At 43.2% G+C, this 20,851-nt stretch overlaps 1 protein-coding gene across 1 annotated transcript in view; it reads right to left on the bottom strand.

The window, feature by feature from the left end:
- Positions 1 to 18,129: 18,129 nt before the first annotated feature.
- Positions 18,130 to 20,851, bottom strand: part of LOC141225840 (omega-hydroxyceramide transacylase-like) — a 67,263-nt gene continuing 64,541 nt past the window's right edge. The window contains exon 5 of the mRNA XM_073667105.1: positions 18,130 to 18,728. Within this exon, the coding sequence (XP_073523206.1) occupies positions 18,546 to 18,728 (183 nt within the window). The 3' untranslated portion in view covers positions 18,130 to 18,545. The remainder of the gene's footprint in view (positions 18,729 to 20,851) is intronic.

The following is a 20,851-nucleotide window of genomic DNA, read 5'->3' as shown; positions in this document are numbered from 1 at the left end:
CATTTTTTCCATTTTGATTTGTAAAAATAAAAAAAAGTGGAAGCGTGCACCTACGCAAAATAAAAATACAAATGACTAGGCAAGCTGTAGCACAAAGGCATAAAATCTACAAATGCAGAACTAATGTGTAGCGCATTACTACAAAGTCATAAAAGAGAAATGTACTACACGTGGGTTGACCTCTCTGCCATCTCAACCGCAGAGTTTTAGGCTAGGGTCACAAGACAGTATAAAAAATCATTCAGTGTTTCATCTAGAAAAGTGGGACAATTTTTTTTCTCGCTTGTCACCCATCTCCAATCCATTTTTTTTTTTACTCGGCAGCTATTAATCATTTACAGTTTCTTATGATACATAATTGCAATGTAGCCGTAAAATTTGGATACTATACTGTGGCTCCATTTGGCATCCAATTTTTTTCTCACACCCATAAACTTGAATGGGTGAGTCTCATCCACTTTTTGGAGGAAAGAGGAAAATTGTGCAGAAAAAAAAAAATCATTTGCACTGCCCCAATGAATAACATTGGTCTGAGTGTGATCGGTTAATGGATAAAAGAAACAGGTCACCTGCCCAGAAAGTGGAAATGATCTTACATGACCAAAATATATAGAAGGATGTTTCTCAGTTTCTCCACATCTCCAGCAGGTCAAGTCAAACGATGGTATTAAAACATGTGACCAGGAAGGCACTCTATACCATTTTTATAGTATTTAATAGACCAGTCCCAAAAGCATGAGCTTATGTAAAATTCATGCATTAGAAAAAATATATATCTTTGTCCCGGAGCGAGTGAAAGCCTGAGATCAGCGGTCCATTGTAGGAGATAGATAGGGGGAGGCTATTTCAGGGGAAAATGCAGCATTCAGTAAGACATAGACAAATTGTGTTGTAATGGTTCAGTACCAAGGTACGGTATTTCAAATTGTGCCTTATCCATTAAAAAGTGAGAACTAAGGCGGAGTGTTGAGAAGAAGTGCCTCAAATGAAGTACTCTCCAATTCCCGAGAGGAGCAGTGTCAAAGGGTTACCATTGACTCTACAGTTGGCCAGTGAATGCCTACTATTAAATGCGTAACATTTGCTCTTACTGGCTGAAATCCATATTCTGAAAATAAGGTATGTCAGACCTGGTCGAGAGTCAAGGTGGTCTATAGTCAGAGACAGAGATGATAGAGAGAGAATAATGTGTGTACGCCCCACAACATTACCACAGCACCCGATTCTATAAAGTTCTAAAGGTGAGACCTACGATTTAGTGGAAGAGGAGAACATCTAAAGCAGAACAAAGGAGAAACTTTATGTAAACTGGACCAAAGAGCTTATATGAGATAAGACCGCACCAATCAATTAACGATGTTAGAAGAGTAGCATGGTGGTACAGTTTGAAGTTGGGTGAACCTATTCCATTTCTGTCCTTGGGTTTAGATAGCAAAGCCTGTGCAAGGCATCCAAGGCTTGCAGTTGAAAATGCTCAAAGCCATAGATAAGGGAATCTTGATCTTGTTTTTTATGATGGGTACTTAAGTTAATTTTGAAGTTGCAACTCAATATGAACCAGCAGGAGAAACAAAGGTGGCGAAGGTGTAGGTGCAATCAGACAACTTAGAGGTCAGTTTATGAAATACCCAAGGTAGTGATTCCATTTATTAGGGAGAAGCAGATGTGGGAAGCCATACTTAAACGTGAGTAATTCCACAGATAGGACAGAAGATAGTGATTGGCACCTGCCTCAGCCTGAGTGACCTGGAGGAGCCTGCAGATGAGTTTGTGCCTTTTGTTGTTTTAACACCAGTTTCTCCCAGCTTAGCCTAAATCAGTGGAGCTAAGACAGGACCAGGGCACCATGGGGGCATGATGACACAGCTTGTCTATATTTAAGGACTCTGTTGAGACTGGGTCTGTGCCACTTGATTGGCGACAGGCGAATGTAGTGCCAATATTCAAAAAGGGAGCGAAAAGTGACGCCGGAAACTATCGGCCGGTGAGTCTGACGTCCGTTGTGGGCAAAATTTTTGAAAGCTTCATTAAAGAGGCAATTACGGAGCATCTTGATGCTAATAATCTTTTAATCCCGAACCAACATGGATTCACGAGGAATCGCTCCTGCCAAACAAACCTGATTGACTTCTACGAGGAGGTTAGCTCTCGAGTAGATCAGGGGGAACCAGTGGATGTCGTGTATCTCGACTTCTCAAAAGCGTTCGATAGCGTGCCACATAATAGGTTGGTATACAAAATGAGAATGATGGGGCTGGGGGAAAATATCTGCAAGTGGGTAGCTAGCTGGCTAAAGGATAGAAGGCAGAGGGTGGTTATAAATGGAATATACTCAGATTGGGTAAGCGTCACTAGTGGGGTACCACAGGGGTCTGTACTAGGCCCAATGTTATTTAATATCTTTATTAACGACATAGTCAACGGGATAAATAGTAAAATATCAATATTTGCAGATGACACAAAGTTATGTAAAACAATTAATACAAAAGAGGACAGTGCAGACCTACAGAGGGATTTGGATAAGCTGGGTAGGTGGAGCATTAAATGGCAAATGAGGTTTAACGAGGAGAAATGTAAGGTCATACATATGGGAAGGAAAAATGGAAGTCACCAGTACTCACTGAATGGGAAACCATTGGGGAATTCAGAGATGGAGAAGGACTTGGGCATCTTGATTGATAGCAAACTAAATTGGAGTGCCCAAAGTCAGGCCGCTGCTGTAAGGGCAAACAGGGTAATGGGATGTATCAGAAGAGGTATAGCTGCAAAGGATGAGAACATTGTTCTTCCACTGTACAAAGCACTGGTCAGACCACACTTGGAATACTGTGCTCAGTTATGGGCCCCAATATATAGAAAGGATATAAATGAGCTTGAAAAGGTACAAAGGAGGGCAACAAAATTAATAAAGGGAATGGAGGGACTGCAATACCCAGAGAGGTTGGCAAAACTAGGACTATTCAGCCTGGAAAAGAGAAGGTTGAGGGGGGACATAATAAATGTGTACAAATATGTTAGGGGACAGTATAGAGATCTTGCCCGGGATTTGTTCAAAAGGAGGGATATTACGGTAACAAGAGGGCATTCACTAAGACTGGAAGAGAAAAGGTTTCAGCACCAGCATAGGAAGGGGTTCTTTACAGTAAGAGCAGTGAGAATATGGAATTCACTGAGTGAGGAGACGGTAATGTCAGATTCACTAAACCAGTTCAAGCGGGGACTGGATGCATTTCTAGATACCAGGCAGATTTCAGCATATACTTAAAAATAAAATAAAATAGTAGGTTGATACAGGGATTTATTCTGACTGCTGGTTTCAGAGTCGGGAGGGAATTTTTCCTCAGGTGAAGATTGGCCAAATCATTTGGGGTTTTTGCCCTCCTCTGGATCAACTTTAGCAATTACAGAACTAACAGGTCGAACTTGATGGACGCAAGTCTTTATTCGGCTTTACAAACTATGTTACTAAGCTGTGGTGTTCCATACTCCAGAAATCTTTCTCCAGTCCTTTTAGTGTAAATTAGGAAATTCCTTCCATAGTGAATCTGTAATACATGATGAACATAATGAACCACTGATCTCCATAGATAGGGCCTAAGGGTGCACAGCCTGACACAGGCATTCTGTCTTTGGGTATTCTTTGTCAGACACCTTCTTCTTAGTTTCTGTACATGAGACAAAGGTGGTAAACTGAATTAGCAAAGCTTTTTTTTTCTGATTTTAAAATCAGTGTCATATCTGACCATAGTTGCATCTAGTATTTCAAATCAGGAATAATTAGTTCAATGTTGCTGATCTGCAATGCCTAACACAGCCATACATGAGAATGCGACTATTTCAGAAAGAAAGCAAACATGTTTTTTGATAAACGTTGTGGTAGGAATTGTCAAGTTATCAGTTGAGAGCCTCGTGCATATGTTTAAAATTATAACTACGTTTTATATGGAGTCATAGTAGTGCATGGAGCCATTCACGACCACCCTTGCTGGAGCTGGCGTGTGGGTGTGACTGAGGGAACCAACTACAACACTGCCTAGTCTAAATAAAATGATTACAGCTCCCACGCATGAATAATCACCCAACGCTGCCACAACTAAGGTTTGGTTCAGGAGCTAACACTCTTAGACCCCTTTTACATGTTCGTAAGATACCGGTACCGATGTCATCAGTGTATTCGATCAGTGTGCCATCACTAAGTAATGTGTGACCTCTCTTTTTTCCGGAATGGCTTAAGAGAAATCAATTCCAAAAATTCTCCTATACTTTGCAATGTTAAACATGGACAGCACACAAATGGCACACGAATGCTATCCGTGTGCTGTATGTGTTTTACACGGACCCAAAGACTTGTATTGACCCTTGTCATCCGTGCTCGTAGTAAAAACAGACATGCCTCCGCGTGGTTTGCATGGACACACGGTCCATGCATGAACATGGACGTGTGTGCAACACCATAGGTTAGAATGGGTACGTGTGGTACTGGAAACACGGACATGTGAAGGAGGCCTAATAGGAAGCTATCAGTGACTCCCATACTTCTCTCACAATTACATAATCAAGTTTAGTACATGGAATCATTTAAGAACACAAGACAGAACATATCAAATGTAGTTTAAAATGAGGAAAACAGACACAATGCCTAATTAATGCAAAAATGCACTAACAAATGACTTACAGTAAAAAGTTACTACAATTTTTTTTTTAATGAAACAAAACTACCCAAAAACCTAACACCCACATCTCGTGGGTAAGATAAAGTGTCGAAGTGAAGCAGAAATCGTGACAAATCTTCTATATGATTGACCACCAAGAAAACTCGAACTCGTCAATATTGACAGGTGTGGGTGACGCGCCCCCTGGGCCGTGGGGTACTCGGTGCCGGGTCGGTCGTTGCTAGGGGATATGTCACAGTGACGGTGACCCGGTCCGTGACCCAGGGCGGTCAATCAAAAGGGGAATATTTACAGAGGATTTATAGTTTTTATATACAGTTCGTGACGCCACCTGTGGTATGCGGCTAGAGAGAGACGCCGCTGCGGAGCAGGTCCTCTGGAGCTGGTGTGAACGCAGCAGAGTTGGTTTAGCTCTCCACAGGTAGAGCTTAGCTCCAGGGCTGTGCTGAGTTGTTATGGATGTTGCGGTGTAGTGCAGGGGGTGATGGCACAGCAATAACTTCACAGACACAGTGGGGTGCAGTCTTAAGAGTTTACTCACAGTTGTTAAGTTCCTTAGGTTGCACTATCCAGCTTACAGCCTCCCACGTCGCGCTGCGTTCACCAGGCAGGGGTTCATCAAGCTTCCAGGTGTTTCAAGAGTGCCTGACAGGACCCCGTTCTATATGACCTCCTCAGCCATCTTTCTGCGCTGGCCCTCACCCTTCTTGCCCTGTGCCTCGCCAAACAATGTCCCAAGCTGGTATCCTCTGATCTTTCTGGGCAACCTTGAGTTCCCTGGATCCTATGTGGTTACCTTTTTGGCGACTTGAGTGCAGATGTGGCAACTGCACCCTGAAAGTACAGAAGCCTCTGGTTTCCAGTTGAACCTTGTAATTCTCACTGGTCAGGGGCCGGTCCCCTCTGCGGCTTGATCCCTCCACTGCCTGGCAGATTCGGACGTACGGGTGGCCTCCAGCACTGCCCGTACCCCTGGGATCCCTTTTCTGTTCCTGGAGCCTTTCTCTTGCTCCTCTCTCCTTCCTCCTCTTCTTCTCAGTCGTGGGCCTCTCTCCTAGGCCCTCCTCCCGAGCAGAGCTCCTGCAGATCTCCTGCTCCCACTCACTGTCCTCCTCTGACTGATCTGTCTGACTGACTTGTCTTTCCAAGATGGTTCCCTCTTTTATATCACTTCTAACAAGTGCTCCCCTGATCTACGTCCTCCACCCACACCCACTACATGGTCCCCCCTACTTTGGTTCCCCCCACTCCAGCCAGGGACAGGGCTCAGCAGGGAAGCGACGCATCTTGCCCCTCCTACTGGTCTGGAGTAGTGTAGTGTTGGATGCAGGTGTTAGGGTCCAGGGCAGCACTCTATCCTTACCTGAGAGTGAGATACCACACCTCTGGTAGAAATGCAGTACCTCTGTGGCGACTGAACCCGCAGGGGCGCCACATGGGCACCCGTTTAATGTGTGTGGGGGCCCTGGACAAGAGAGTTGTCGATCAGGCATGTCCGATTTCAGACTGCCTTTATCTTTGATCTCTAAGAAATAAGCTGCTGCCAGACATGTTTGGTGACGGCTCGCTCATGGAGAACACCAAACAAATGTCCGAAACATCATCTAAAGTGTATGGTGGGCTATACACATATATTATATCTTGGGTTTTGGTGCTCATCCCCCATCATCGTGTGATGTCACCTCCAGGCCTGGGTCGGGATAATTCCATTTTATGACTTTTGTTGTGGTGATGGGTGACTTCAAAGGAATGCAATTCTTAGGACCAATTAAAGAAAAACAAACAACAGCCCACACAGGATCTTTACCAATAAACCCTATTACTTACAATTATATTACATTTTCCATGACAAGGTCTTTACTGCACTATGAATAAGATTGTAGAACGAGGCATACAGAGATTTTTTTCTCTCGGAATCCGTACTCATCCAACATGTCATACGCTGTATGTACTTACCTTTTCTTAAAAAGAAATTTTGGGACTGATTCATCAGAACCAGCTTGTTCACACCAGTCTTGATGAGGAGATGTGTTAAAGTCAGATGCTCCTAGTTCATGAAGAGGCATGAGGAGCATTCGTGTGCACCTTACCACAAATTGTTCTTCAGTCCCAACGCTTGTCATGAATTTGAGAGTTACCATTCCCTGGTCCCACCCACATTGATAGAGGTGGCCGAAAATGGTGAGAGAATGCCAAAAAGTAGCAAAAACTTTAGTGGAGCCTCGATTTGCACCAAAATTCTGCAAATGTTCACACCTTTTTATGCCAGTATGCTTTGATGAATCAGGCCCATTGTTTCTAGGCAAGGCTGGCGTCCACAACCAGCAAACCTGAGTGTGTACCGGAGACCAATTGGCCCAGGTTTCCATTGGCAACATCTGCCATATACATACAACAAATGTGCGCACTACGTGTATGGAGCGACCTCCAATCTGATCTGATTGCAGAACTTCTTAAATGCAACCATCAGTCATGACAGCAGCATTTAAGAGATGGAAATTATGGCGAAAGTGTCCCTTTCAATGTCCATTGCCCTCCTTTCCCTTCCACACCATCTTCAGTAATGCAAAGAGTAATTGATGGTATAAAATAAGTACCCATTACCCAATGAATCCAGAACCTCTGCTCTGGGGTCTATCAGTCTAGCAGTGCTTACGACCCATTCAAAGTTCTTTAATGACTATTTGACTATAATGTTTCATTATTAATTTATGATTTAACATGTAAAATAGAAACTCTTTGAGTTCTATCTTTTCTGATATGTCAGTAACATTCCTCCTTTTGAAATTCTAGTCTAAAGGAAATATTGCTCAATTTCTATTAATGTCAATTATCTCTGGCCACTACATGGTTATCGCTTTGTTAGTTCTCGGTGCTTTCCTGTCACGTCTCTTCATACCACTGTGAGTAATCTCCCCGAGGCATCTGCATTATTTATTATTTCATCACAGTCATACCTCATCTACCTTCACGCAGACTATATAGTGGTGATGACTCAATGAACCTGCATGTACATAGAAGAAACTGGAGTTCTGCAGGAGCTCCTCAGCATGAACCTCACATCGTACAGCAAAGGTCTAGTCCAGTGAAACAAGGAAATGCATTTAAGGATGGACAGTCAGTTACGAAACCAGCGTCTCTTATTTTAACTTTTTGTATGACTGCTTTGACCTATTTTATGTAGATACCCACTGCTCTAGCTTTATACATCTCTTTAATTAACATAACTGGCTGCATTTTAGTACTAGACCTTGTCATGGTCTTTGCTTATGGGGGCTGTTTTAATTTTTTGCAATCTATAACAACAAACTGAACACTAAGGCTACATTCCCATGATGAGTTTTTGGTGAGTTTTTTTGCACAGCATATGTTTGAAAAATGCTAGTAACCTATTTTACTTAAGGGGTGAAGAAATGGTGCAGAAAATCTGAAACATCAAAAACTCACCAAAAGCTCATTATGGGAATGCAGACTTACTCACCCTCAATCAATGCCTCTTTGCCCTTGCTCCAGTCTTTGTTGATCGAATGCAGCAGTGACGAAACATTTACATGCTCGTAACTACTGCAGCCAATCACTAGGTTTAGGAGCTAGTGTGGCGCCCTGCTATGCACAGGCGCCACAGAACCCAGAAGGGTGCATGGATGGACTTCTCCACAAGAGGCCCTCACACATTCACACACCTCCACCCTACCACCTCAGACTAGCAGAGGGAGCTCGTTAGGGATATATTTATATATAGGGAGGGTGGAGCCAGGCAGTTCTGAGTTTTAGTATTAGTCAGTCTCTCAGTCAGACAGAGAATGTGCTGGCACTTAGACCAGTGAAGAGGCAGCACACTGGCTGCTGTGCTTAGGCGAGCCAAGGCCTACAGCACGTGTGGAAGCCTAGTAAGGGCCCTGAGTGTGGCTGAAGGCGAGAGGAAAAGGAAGAAGTAGCAAAGGGGGCAGAGGAGCATACCAGGCTCACCCCGAGATATATACCGGACACCGGGTCTGCGACTAGGGGGTCCCTTTATACCCAGTAGGGACCACCAGACACCTGGAGGACTACAGGTCCCAGGTTTACCAAATGCTGATTACAGTACCAGGGCTAGGAGTCATGGGGGCCCCAGCGTCCAGGGAGAGTGATCTCCAAGAGAAGGCCCTACCACCAGGTCAGCAGGTGCAAGAGAGAGACAGTAATCAAGCTATGCCTAGCTCCAGGCAGGTCAGAAGCTTAGCAAGAGGAAGCAACAGATCAGGAGGCCCTACACCCGCTCACTGGAGAGAGTCCAAAAGTGCACCCTTCGCCCGGAGTACCCTGGACCGTGCCTGCATCATCACCAGAAAAGGTACTGAAGCTTACCCCCGTGTGAGTGTCCGTCTTTCCTCCGGGACCGTCCTGCCGTCTCTCACCAGCATCCACCATCTACCCCTACACTGCCCTGAGGCCCGCTCCACCTGTGGGGAGCCGTCCTAACAAAGCTGCCCAAACACCTGCCTCAGAGGACTGTCGCAGCGCTGGTAATCCTTACCAGACACCACAGGTGGCGTCACGAACTTACTATAAATCCCCTATAAATTTCCCCTTTTTGTTGACCACCCTGGGCCACTGACCGGGCCAGCCACCGTGATATCACCCCCAGCATCTACCGGCCCGGCACCGGGTACCCCACGGCCCAGGGGGCGCGTCACTAGGGTCGGAGGAGTCCAGCTGCTAGGATCCCTACCAATTGCCAGAACAAGTGATCCTAGTGGTCTATTCCCTCTAGCCACATAATTAAGGCTGTTTCTATCAGAACCATACACAGTAGTCTATTAAAACTTCTGTAAGCCATGCACTTGTCGTTGGCAGCCCTATTCTGACAATTACTGAGGATCTCAATGGTAGAACCTACACTGATCCATCATTTATCACTTGCCTAGTATATGGCTATGTGCACACAGTCTTCTTGTTGCAGAAACTCCAAGTTTTTGAGCCATTTTGCATTTTTGATAAGTATTTGGAGAGTTTCTGCTTAGTTTCAGCTCAGGCTGGAAAATGCCTTCAAGACCCCAAGGCTTAATACTGTACGGAGTGCTATGTGGTGCCCATGATACCGTATGGAGGACTATGTGGTACCTTTAATACTGTATGGAAGACTATATAGGAAGAAAATGACTTTGTAAGGGCTGCAAAGTTGTGAGATATGCTCTTCTGTGACTAAGCGGAATATTTTTATTTTATTTATTCTACTCATTTATATAGCGCCATTAATTCCACAACACTTCACAGACAATATCAGCACTGTTCCCTTTGGCGCTCACAATCTAGATTCCCTATCAGTATGTCTTTGGAGTGTGGGAGGAAACCAGAGAACCTGGAGGAAACCCACGCAAACACAGGGAGAACATACAAACTCCATGCAGATGTTGTCCTTGCTGGGATATGAACCCAGGACCCCAGCGCTTAAAGGCTGCAGTGCTAACCACTGAGCCACCGTGCTGCCCATATTAAGGGTTTTTTTTGGGGGAGGGTGGAAGGGGCGGGCAAACAGCACTTCTGCTATGGGGTCCCATGATTTCTATATATGCCCCTGGTGGAGGACTCGGGTATTTGACTTACAGTATATGCCAACTTCATAATCTGGCCCAACATTAAGGGCAAAAACCTACAAAAAAAAACTGAAAATGGTAGAGAGGCAGCCCTCAACCAATAGCACAAACAACCCACCAACTCACAATGAAAGAGAGCAAACGCTCTAAAAATATATTTTTTTAATAAAGGTCAAAAAATAGTATAAAACAGGACACAAAAAGGAGATCGCAAATACTACCTAGATGGGCAAAGCGGAGAGACACAGAAAATGTAGGTTGAATAGAATCCAAAGGACAGACACACCTTATATATTAGTATACAAAACACGTCCCCAATGTATATATAGAGTGGATAGTAATATAGCACATGCATACACAAATATGATGTACTTCAATACAAAGAAATACACAGCGCGACCATGCAGATGAAATGATGTTGATGTAGCAAGAACTCAGCAGTAGGTGGCGATATAAAACCTCTAGTGTATTAGGAGAATTCTATGCAGAGTGTATTGCCTAAATAAAATGCAAAATAGCAAATGATCTACTAGGATTTATAAAACATATACATAAATAACCAGCTATTAACACTCTGCTAGAACACGACTACATAATGAATAGGAAGATATTAGTGGATCTTTATTATTGTCCAGTATTTATTTACATAATTTTAGGTTTTACTAATATGGCACCATCATATACCGCAGCGCTTTACAGACATTATCATCACTATCCCCAGTGGGGCTCACAATCTAAATTCCCTATCAGTATGTCTTTAGATTGTGGGAGGAAATTGGAGAACCTGGAGAAAACCCACACTAACTCCTTGCAGATGTTGTCCTTGGTGGGATTTGAACCAATGTCCCCAGGGCTGCAAAGCAACAGAGCCTATAACCCCAAAATTAAATGTCTGATGGAATAGTGAAGGCTGTTGCCAATCAAAGGCCACTGACTGGCAAGAGTGATCATGTAGCATAACATTACAAGACCACTAGGTCTAAGAAGTACGTTTTGTACTTTCCTCTGGAGAAATTAAGAAGGGCATATCCAGCAGTGGAAACCCCATTTAATGGCAGGTTATTTATGGTAATATTTTAGAAACATTAATAAATAAAATGCAAAATAGCAAATAAGCTCTGCATACAATTATCCTTACACACTAGTGGTCTTATATCGCCACCTACTGTGGAGTTCATGCTACGCCACCATGAGTTCATCTGCATGGTCACCCTGTGTATTTAGTTATATCAAAAGTGTTTTAGATTTCAATATATAAAAGTAATATATATATATATATTCATATATAAGTAAATATACATAAATTTCCATTTTACATGTGAAATTAGCAACCTTGTTTCTGCATTTAGGGCCCTGCCAACATGGCTATATTAATAAATATGGTCAATGTTCTTTAGCTATTCTAGATCAGCTTAATTTGTAGACCTAGTATGTGTCTTTATTCAGGGCAAATTACTTCATAAGCAATAAATAAGTGAATGGGCTGATTATTGATATATAAATATACACACAGGGTGGTCCAAAAGTAGGTGGACAGAAAGTGTAATAAGGTTATGAAGGGGGAGATTTATCAAACAAAATCCAGTAATTTTACATAACATTATGTGCAGTGATGAAGCTTCTTTCAAATTCTCCGGCCATATTAACAGACATAATTGTATTTACTGGTATAATGAGAACATGCATTTACATTAGAGCAACAACTAAATGAGCCTGGTGTCAATGTTTTGGGTGGTATTTCAAGTTTTGGTGATTTAGGACCAATATTTTTTGATGGAACAGTCACAGGAGGTAAGTGTCTCGAAATTCTAATGAATCAAGTTGTTCCCCAGTTACAGCAACAGCCTAATTCAAATGATCTTTATTTCCAACAAGATGGGGCCCCTCCACATTATTCAAGAGTAGTCTGCGAGTATCTTGATGAAACATTTCCTAATAAATGGATTGGCCGAAGAGGCCCACTTGATTGGCCGGCACGTTCACCAGACTTGACCCCAATGGATTTTTTCTTTTGGGGAGTACTAAAGGACAAAGTTTATAGTCGAAAACCAAAAAGTGTCAGTGATTTGAGAAATTACATAAGAGATGCATTTCAAGAAATTAATACTCAAAGAGACTTGTGCAAAAAAGTTTGTCGGAGCGTAAGAGGCGACTTCAAAGCTGTGCAAATTGTAATGGAAAACAGTTTGAGCACCTGCATTGATAAAATTTAAGGGCTTTTGTATTATTCTTCAGAATAAAATTTAATTGTCAATGTTATACTATGCTGTTGTGCTAGTAAATATAATTTTATATATAAATCAAAATAAATGTTATTATTTTCTGCCCACCTACTTTTGGACCACCCTGTATATATATATATATATATATATATATATATATATACGTACACATACACACATATATACATACATATACACACACTGCTCATAAAAATAAAGGGAACACTTAAACAACATAATGTAACTCCAAGTCAATAACACTTCTGTGAAATCTACCTGTCCAGTTATGAAGCAACACTGGTTGTGAATCAATTTCTCCTGCTGTTGTGCAAATGGAACAGACAACTGGTAGAAATGATAGGCAATTAGCAAGATACCCCCTATAAAGGAGTGGTTCTGCAGGTGGTGACCACAGACCATTTCTCTGTTCTCATCCTTTTTGGCTGTTGTTTTGGTCACTTTTTCATTTTGCCATTGCTCTCACCCCTAGAAGTACAGTAGCATGAGGCGGTGTCTACAGTACAACCCACAGAAGTTGCTCAGGTAGTGCAGTTCATCCAGGATGGCACATCAGTGCGAGCTGTGGCAAGAAGGGTAGCTGTGTCTGTCAGCACATTGTCCACAGCATGGAGCAGATACCAGGAGATGTGGAGGGAGCCATAGGAGGGCAACAACCCAGCAGCAGGATGGTTACCTCCTCCTTTGTGCAAGGAGGAACAGGAGGAGCACTGCCAGAGCCCTGCAAAATGACCTCCAGCAGGCCACAAATGTGCACGCGTCTGCACAAACGGTTAGAAACCGACTCCATGAGGGTGGTATGAGGGCCCGACGTCCACAGAAGGGGGTTGTGCTGACAGCCCAACACAGTGCAGTACGCTTGGCATTTGCCACAGAACACCAGGATTGGCAAAGTCGCCACTGGCGCCCTGTGCTCTTCACAGATGAAAGCAGGTTCACACTGAGCACATGTGACAGATGTGACAGAGTCTGGAGATGCCGTGGAGAGCGATCTGCTGCCTGCAACATCCTTCAGCATGACCGGTTTGGCAGTGGGTCAGTAATGGTGCGGGGTGGCATTTCTTTGGAGGGCCGCACAGCCCTCCATGTGCTCGCTAGAGGTAGCCTGACTGCCATTAGGTACCGAGATGAGATCCTTGTGAGACCATATGCTGGTGCGGTTGGCCCTGGGTTCCTCCTAATGCAGGACAATGCCAGACCTCATATGGCTGGAGTGTGTCAGCAAGATTCTACTCTGTGTGCCGCCTCCGTTTTTGCATGGATATTTAAAGGACTGGTATGTACCTGGGGGGCTTTTTTTGCACCAAAAATAATTTTTGTGCCGTTTGGTATTTTTTGATAGATATATATATGGTAAAGCGACTTGCTCAGCTCTCCAGAGGCAGACACAGGACACACGGTTTTGGTAAACTTCCTGCGGGTTCATTGTGCTGCAATGGGAAAACAAAATATAACAGAGTCCTCTAGCCAGCAGGGTCTTTGCTGGCTGCAGATAGTCCTTTGAAGTTTCAGCAACACCAGTCCTCTGGTGTTGCTCTCTGGCATCAGCCACACACAGCCTGGAGACTTCAATCTCCAGATCACACACTCCACCCAGGAAAACAAACTGACTGAACATTTAACCCCTGTTCCGTCACACCCTGAGGCGGAGGTATGGGGAATGACTTCCCTCCCATCTCTATGTCATTCCCATAAAACCACAACCTTTAAAAGAGCAACACTCCCAGCATATAACATGCTGGCAGAAATTCAGTAGGTCTTAATTCACACAGGAGAGCATCCTGAGTGACACATACCTTCCCTCGCATATAACACCAGTGACTCTGTTACAAATTTTATATATGTATATATATACACACACACATACATACACACATACACATACATTTATTTATTGGAAAGGACGGCCTAGATGGACAAAATACTCCTTAGAAATGCAGAACACATGGGTCACATAGAGCATTTGGTTTGGGGAGGGCCTGGAGGCACAAACTGTGAGCTGTTTTGGGTCATATGAAGGAAAGACAAACCTGGGATTGTATGTTCCAGAAGCGGGTGGTTACCCATAGCAAAAAGGACTGTGCCATACGTTATGGTTAAGTTTTGTTTTTCCTGTTAGCAAAAACAAACACTGCCTTTCTGGCCTAACATTTCTGTAGTTTATGCAGTGCTCTTAATAAACTCAGCAGAAGATTTAAAGAGACAGTGTTCCTGTGTACCTCTATGTGCAATCACGCAAGTCGATCTACGACATATCCAATAAATATACCATAAATAAATACATGGCAGCACCTCTTTTAACCATTTTACATATGGCACATTTTAAAGGGGTTATCCACTACTAGGACAACCTCTTCTTGCTTGGTCCCGATAAAGCCTATACTCCCCTCCCGTGCTGGCACTCGCTCTCCCCAAGGCTCTTGTGAGGCGTAATTGACTCGCCCCCTGGGCCGTGGGGCACCCGGGACCGGGCTTCTGTGCGATGCTGGGGGTAGTAGTGGCAACCCAATCCCGTGGCTCAGGGTGATCAGACCAAATGCTGTGGCAGTCTATTTGTAGAATTATGAATGTCCGACTACGCCACCCGTGGATTGCGGTCAAGAATGACCGCCGCTGCAAGGCAAGACCGCTGAGGCTGGTGTTAGTGTGCATCACAGGGATAGGATAACTCTCCACGGAAAGAGTATAGCCTCAGGGCAGTGTAAGAGGATGCTGGGGGTGGTGGTGCAGGCGCAGCATAAATAACACAGAGTCCAATGATGCAGTCCAGGGTTTTACTCACAGTTGTTATCCATGTCATTTCTGTCAGCAATGACTGCCCAAGCCGTGCTGCGTCCACCAGGTGAGAGGCTCGATCAACCCCCAGGTAGTTCAGGAATATGGCACAGGACCCCCTTCTATCCTTTCTCCGGCCTCTCGTGCCCCACCAGTGACCACTCTTCTGTCCAGCTGCCTCGGGCCTTCTCTTGGTGAAACTTGGCACCAGTTTCCCTGACCCTATGTGGTGCCTTCCTAGCGGGTGTAGCAGGAGGTCGCACCAATAGATGATCACGACCTCCGGTTTTTGGCTGAGGGATAATTTACCTCCACCAACTTGGGAATCCGGTACCCTTCCACGACCTGACCCTTCACCCGATATAACGCGGGTTTGCAACGGTTGCTGTCCATTCTGCTCTCTCTTAGGGTCCCTTCTGCCTTCTTGTTTCTGGAGCCCTTCTACTCCTCTGTCTCTCCTCTTTCCTTCCTTCTCCTCTCTGGCTCCGGCCTTCTCCCCAGGCCTGCCTCGTGGAGCTGAGCTCAGGCTGAGCCACAGCTCCCAGTCAGCCCTCTCTGGCTGAACTACTTCTCTCAACTGACCACTGACTAAAGATGGCTCCCACTTTTTATCTGCCTCTGTGTCTGAGCTCAGGTGACCAGCACCCAATGAGCTCCTTCCTATGCCCCCTTCTGCTCCTACATCACTGGGTTCTCTCCCCCCTCCCCACTCCAGCCAGGGACATGGTCAGTTGTGCCCGCATCTGGGAGCACCGTCGAGCTGTCCCCCGGAAATGGGGTGTGTGTGTGTGTGTGTGTGTGTGTGTGTGTGTGTGTGTGTGTGTGTGTGTGTGTGTGTGTGTGTGTGTGTGTGTGTGTATGCAGCTAACTGAGCACTGGTCCACACTCCATCCTTACCTGGGAGTGGAATATCACACCTCTGGTTGAGGTGCAAGACCCCTGTAGCAACCGAACCCTCTGGGCGCTACATTATGACACGTGAGCCCGGCACCCAATCAGCGCTGATGTCACTGGCCCCATCTTCGTATGAATTGAACATGAAGAGGAAGTCAGGGCTGCAGCTGTTCAATTTGTACTAAAGTGGGGACAGTGACACTGGAGCTGATTGGGCGCCGGCATCACGTGTAAAAACAACAGCACGAGGGCCCCGGGAGAGCGAGTGCCGAGACCACGGGAATGACGCCAGCCCGAGAGGTGAGTATAGGCTTTTTTATTTTATCGGTGCCAAATATTTGGATCAAGAAGGGGTTGTCCAAGTAGTGGACAACCCCTTTAAAACTTATGCCACATACAAAACACATTAAACATTAAATTGATGTTCTGATCTCAGCAAATAAGCACGAATCGGTGATAGTAAAATTTTGAAAAGTGTCCAATATTTTTTGTTATATTTCCTTGCTTACTTTCATCCAGTAGAAACCTTCATTGCACACTGCCAGTTGATAAAAATCACTCCTGGTCATGGTATGAACATGTAATAAAAAAATTCTTATTCAATAAGATCTTGGGGGGAAAAAAAAACTGATTCACAAAAAAAGAAAGGAAAAAAAACAAAATTTCCTGAAACATTAAGAATGGAGATTAGAAGGGGAAAAAAAGTGGATTGAAGGGACTCAAAGCAGCTTGATCCAAAGTTTTATTCACAAGGGTCTTCTGTTAACAATTATACTAGTACTGTGGATGAGACGCCCATTCTGCCCCGGTCTTATGATCACACTAGGGATCCAGTCTCTCTGCCCTTGTCCATATGTATGTCATTTGACAAATGGTAAGGTTTTTAATATTAGAGTTAGGACTGTCCCATAAGGGTTGCCGTGAAGTGGCGGGATGGCTTTCACATTATTTTGATCATAATTATGTTAACTAAATACCCTTTATTATTTATCATTATTTTTGCACTGTGCGATTTATACATTTACTTTCAGTTATTTGGGTATTTTTCTTGTCTTTGGTTTCTCTCTGTTTAATGGCCTTGTGTGAACATGCATTTACATTTTGCATGCATATCTAATTACGTTTCAGTTCAGACCTTCATGTTCTTTCTTTGCAGTCAGTATGCTTAGTGCATATAAAAGGGTGTGGCCGTCCTTTGTCTGGGCTGAGACGCCCATTCTGCCCCGGTCTTATGATCACACTAGGGATCCAGTCTCTCTGCCCTTGTCCATATGTATGTCATTTGACAAATGGTAAGGTTTTTAATATTAGAGTTAGGACTGTCCCATAAGGGTTGCCATGAAGTGGCGGTGTGGCTTTCACATTATTTTGATCATAATTATGTTAACTAAATACCCTTTATTATTTATCATTATTTTTGCACTGTGCGATTTATACATTTACTTTCAGTTGTTTGGGTATTTTTCTGGTCTTTGGTTTCTCTAGTACTGTGGATGGTAGGAAGTTTCTGCTGCCCTACTATAACTCCTCCAGCCATGCACTTAAAAGGAATATATCAGCAAGTTTTGCTGTGTAATCTGAGAACATCTCGATGTAGGAATTTAAACACAAATTTCAACAATGTGTCACATGTCAAGCTGTGTGGTGTTGTTTACTTAGACTGAAGGTTTTATCACCTGGTGATGATCATCGTCAGGACTACAGCAGCACCTGAGCCCTGGTCTGACTCCGCCACCTCCTGTTATAAACAGCTCACTGTCTATAGCTATGTACATACAGAGCCTGGTGCGGGTGGGGTTAGCTTTCTCAGCTCTGCTGCATTACTAAATGTAAAAACTCTGATTGTGTCAGAACAGCTGCACCCAGTAAACAAAGTGATACATTGTTGGATTCAGGGTCTCTTTGCCTGCCCTCACATGAGGTAGCAAAAGCCTGGTGACTGATTCCCTTTAATAAACCACACAGACAAAATTTGAGAAAAAAAAATTTAGTTTATAGGTTTTAGTCATACGAGGTTTACAGTTTATAGGCATATCAGTGCTATCATAAATTAGTAATAATATATCATATGGTCCTTTAATTTGGTGTCACTAGGAGCATAGAATACATCTAAGTAGCCAACAGTACAATGAATTTTCTTGAATTGTGCTGCAGCAGTTATCCCACTAGAGAACCATGAAAGAGTTAACTTTCTGTTCAATATTTTTGGGGTACATGATAGAAACATCCAGTTGTATTAAATAGCAAAATATTTGGACCACTTCATGAGGTGCATAGACTGGTGGGATAGAAAATACAGTAACACCTGAATAGAAGATCATTGGCTGGAGATTTTGTATGTCGCTGTATCCAAAATCTTGAATTTCTTTTTCAGTATATGTAGCTGCTTAAATACACAGTTCAATTGGCAGCTTTTTCATAATCATTTCTTGTGGTCTTCTTCTAGACTTCTTAGGTTTTGTGAAGGACTTCTCAGATATTGGGTATGCTGGGTGGAGGTGCAATTTGCCATTAGAAAGGAGATAAAGAACAGCATCTTTATAACCTTGGCGATAAAAATTATGGAGTGCCTGTGGATGCAAGATAAAACCCAAAAACAAATATAAACTACGGTACGTCTCCATTAAAGCCTCTTGTAACATACATAATCACCACATTACATCTGTGTGTATTTATACACTGCACAAAAGTTTTAGGCAGGTGTGGAAAAAATGCTTCAAAGTAAGAATGATTTCAGAAACAGAAGTGATAATAGTTTTAGTTCATTTTTTTATAAAACGCAAAGTGAATAAACAAGAGAAAAATCAAATCAATATTTGGCATTACCACCCTTTGCCCTCAAAACAGCATCAATTCATCTAGACAAAACCCAAGACAGAAAACAAAATGAACATATACCCTGCTGTAAGTAAAAGCAATAATGCATATAAATAACATTGGGTACTTATTAAAGACTGTTTTTGATTAAAAAAAAGTGTAAAAGCGTCAAAGTTTACCACAATCAGGATGGACCTAAGCTCTAGTAGTAAAACCTTACCATGTGTCAAAGTGACGTTAATGTGAATAAGGTCAGAACAGGACCGGACCGGGTCCCGAATGGATACCCAGCAAATGGGAAGATATGTAAACGTTCTGTCCATCTCGAAGAAAGAGAGACCACACTTCTAGGTACAATTGCACATAGTTTTTGAAGGAACTGGGTGGGGGCTGTTCCATACATCTTGCAGAACTACCCACACCTCTTTTGTGGATGTAAGCTTGTGCTAATAATTTTGGCTATTGATGTAATTCAACACAGACTTGACTATGATAAGATCATAGCTCTGTGGTGCCATATCATCGCTTACAGGACTCCTTGTTCTTTAAGCTGAAGATAGTTCTTAAAGACATTGACTGTTTATTTTTTGGGTAAATTTGGAGCCAGTCAGATGCCTCCCTGATGTTATTGCATGATGGATAAGCATCATTCTGTATTTCGCAACCTATGTGCTTGCAGAGACTTATTATTAAACCACTCTACAGATCTTTGGGAAAAGAACTACCTCCTCTTACAGCCAAATATTTAAAGTTTTGACTCTTCAGTTCAGAGCACCTGTGGCCATTTTTCTGCACCACAGTTCGTATCTTCTTGAGCATAATTGAGTCATCTGGCCTTGTTTTCATGTTGAACACATGGTTTTTGATTTAAATTCTTCCATGAAGATCACTTCTGGCCAGATTGTTGCCAGTTCTGAACTGATGACACGGCTGGACCTCTTCCGATTTCGAAGGAAAGCATGATGCGTCTTTCATCTGCTGCATTAACTTTCCTTGGCCAACCACTGTGTCTACAGTCCTCAACGTTGCCCATTTCTTGGTGTCCTCAACGCTGAAAAAAATCAGGCAGATACCTATCCATCATGCACTACCATCTGACTGGCTCCAAATTTATGCTGCAGCTGGTCAGTAACCCTAAACATATAGCCAAGGTCATTAAGAACTATCAAAACAACAAATCAAGTGAGCAACAACTGTCTTACTAAAAAAAGGGAATCTGTCAGTAAGATAGACTTTCCTAAGCCTTCTATATGGGCATGTAGGTCATAAAAAGTGGAAGAAAATTATACCTTGATATCTGCCACCAATATCTTATTCCAGAGAAAAACACATTTTTCTTAATATGTAAATGAGCTGTTAAGATCTATAGGCCGGACACAGATCTCCCCGAGAGTCTTCCTCCAGAGCTTATTTTAAGTGAAAGGGAAAACTCCCCCCAGTGTGAGACATGTAGATGAGGAGAGCAGTCATTACTCATCTCACACTGGTAACTCCCCCTTTCATTTATAATAATCTCTGGAGGCAGACTCTTAGGGAGATCGGGGTCCGGCCCATAGTTCTTAATAGCTCATTTACATATAAGAAAAACATGGATTTCTCTGGAATAATACATCGGATTGCAGATATCAACCTATCATTTTATTCAGCTTCCTATTACCTACATGCCCATATAGACGGCTTAGGAGATTTGACCCTACTGACTGATGCCTTTTAAAGTTGATGAACAACCATAGGGGAGAGGAACTTCATTGAAGTATCAGATACAAGTTAGAAAAACATTAACTGGCCTGACCAGTCAATTTCAGCTTCAACATAATGTCATTAGACACAAACTAACATGTATCCTGTCTTGTGCAAATGGTTCAGGCGGATAGAG

Source organism: Phyllobates terribilis, unplaced genomic scaffold (genome assembly GCF_046119375.1).
Source record: "Phyllobates terribilis strain yellow unplaced genomic scaffold, ASM4611937v1 Scaffold_2__4_contigs__length_985480577, whole genome shotgun sequence".
Classification (NCBI taxonomy): Eukaryota; Metazoa; Chordata; class Amphibia; order Anura; family Dendrobatidae; genus Phyllobates; species Phyllobates terribilis.
Note: the sequence above shows the minus strand (reverse complement) of the source record. Positions and strands in the feature narration are given on the sequence as shown.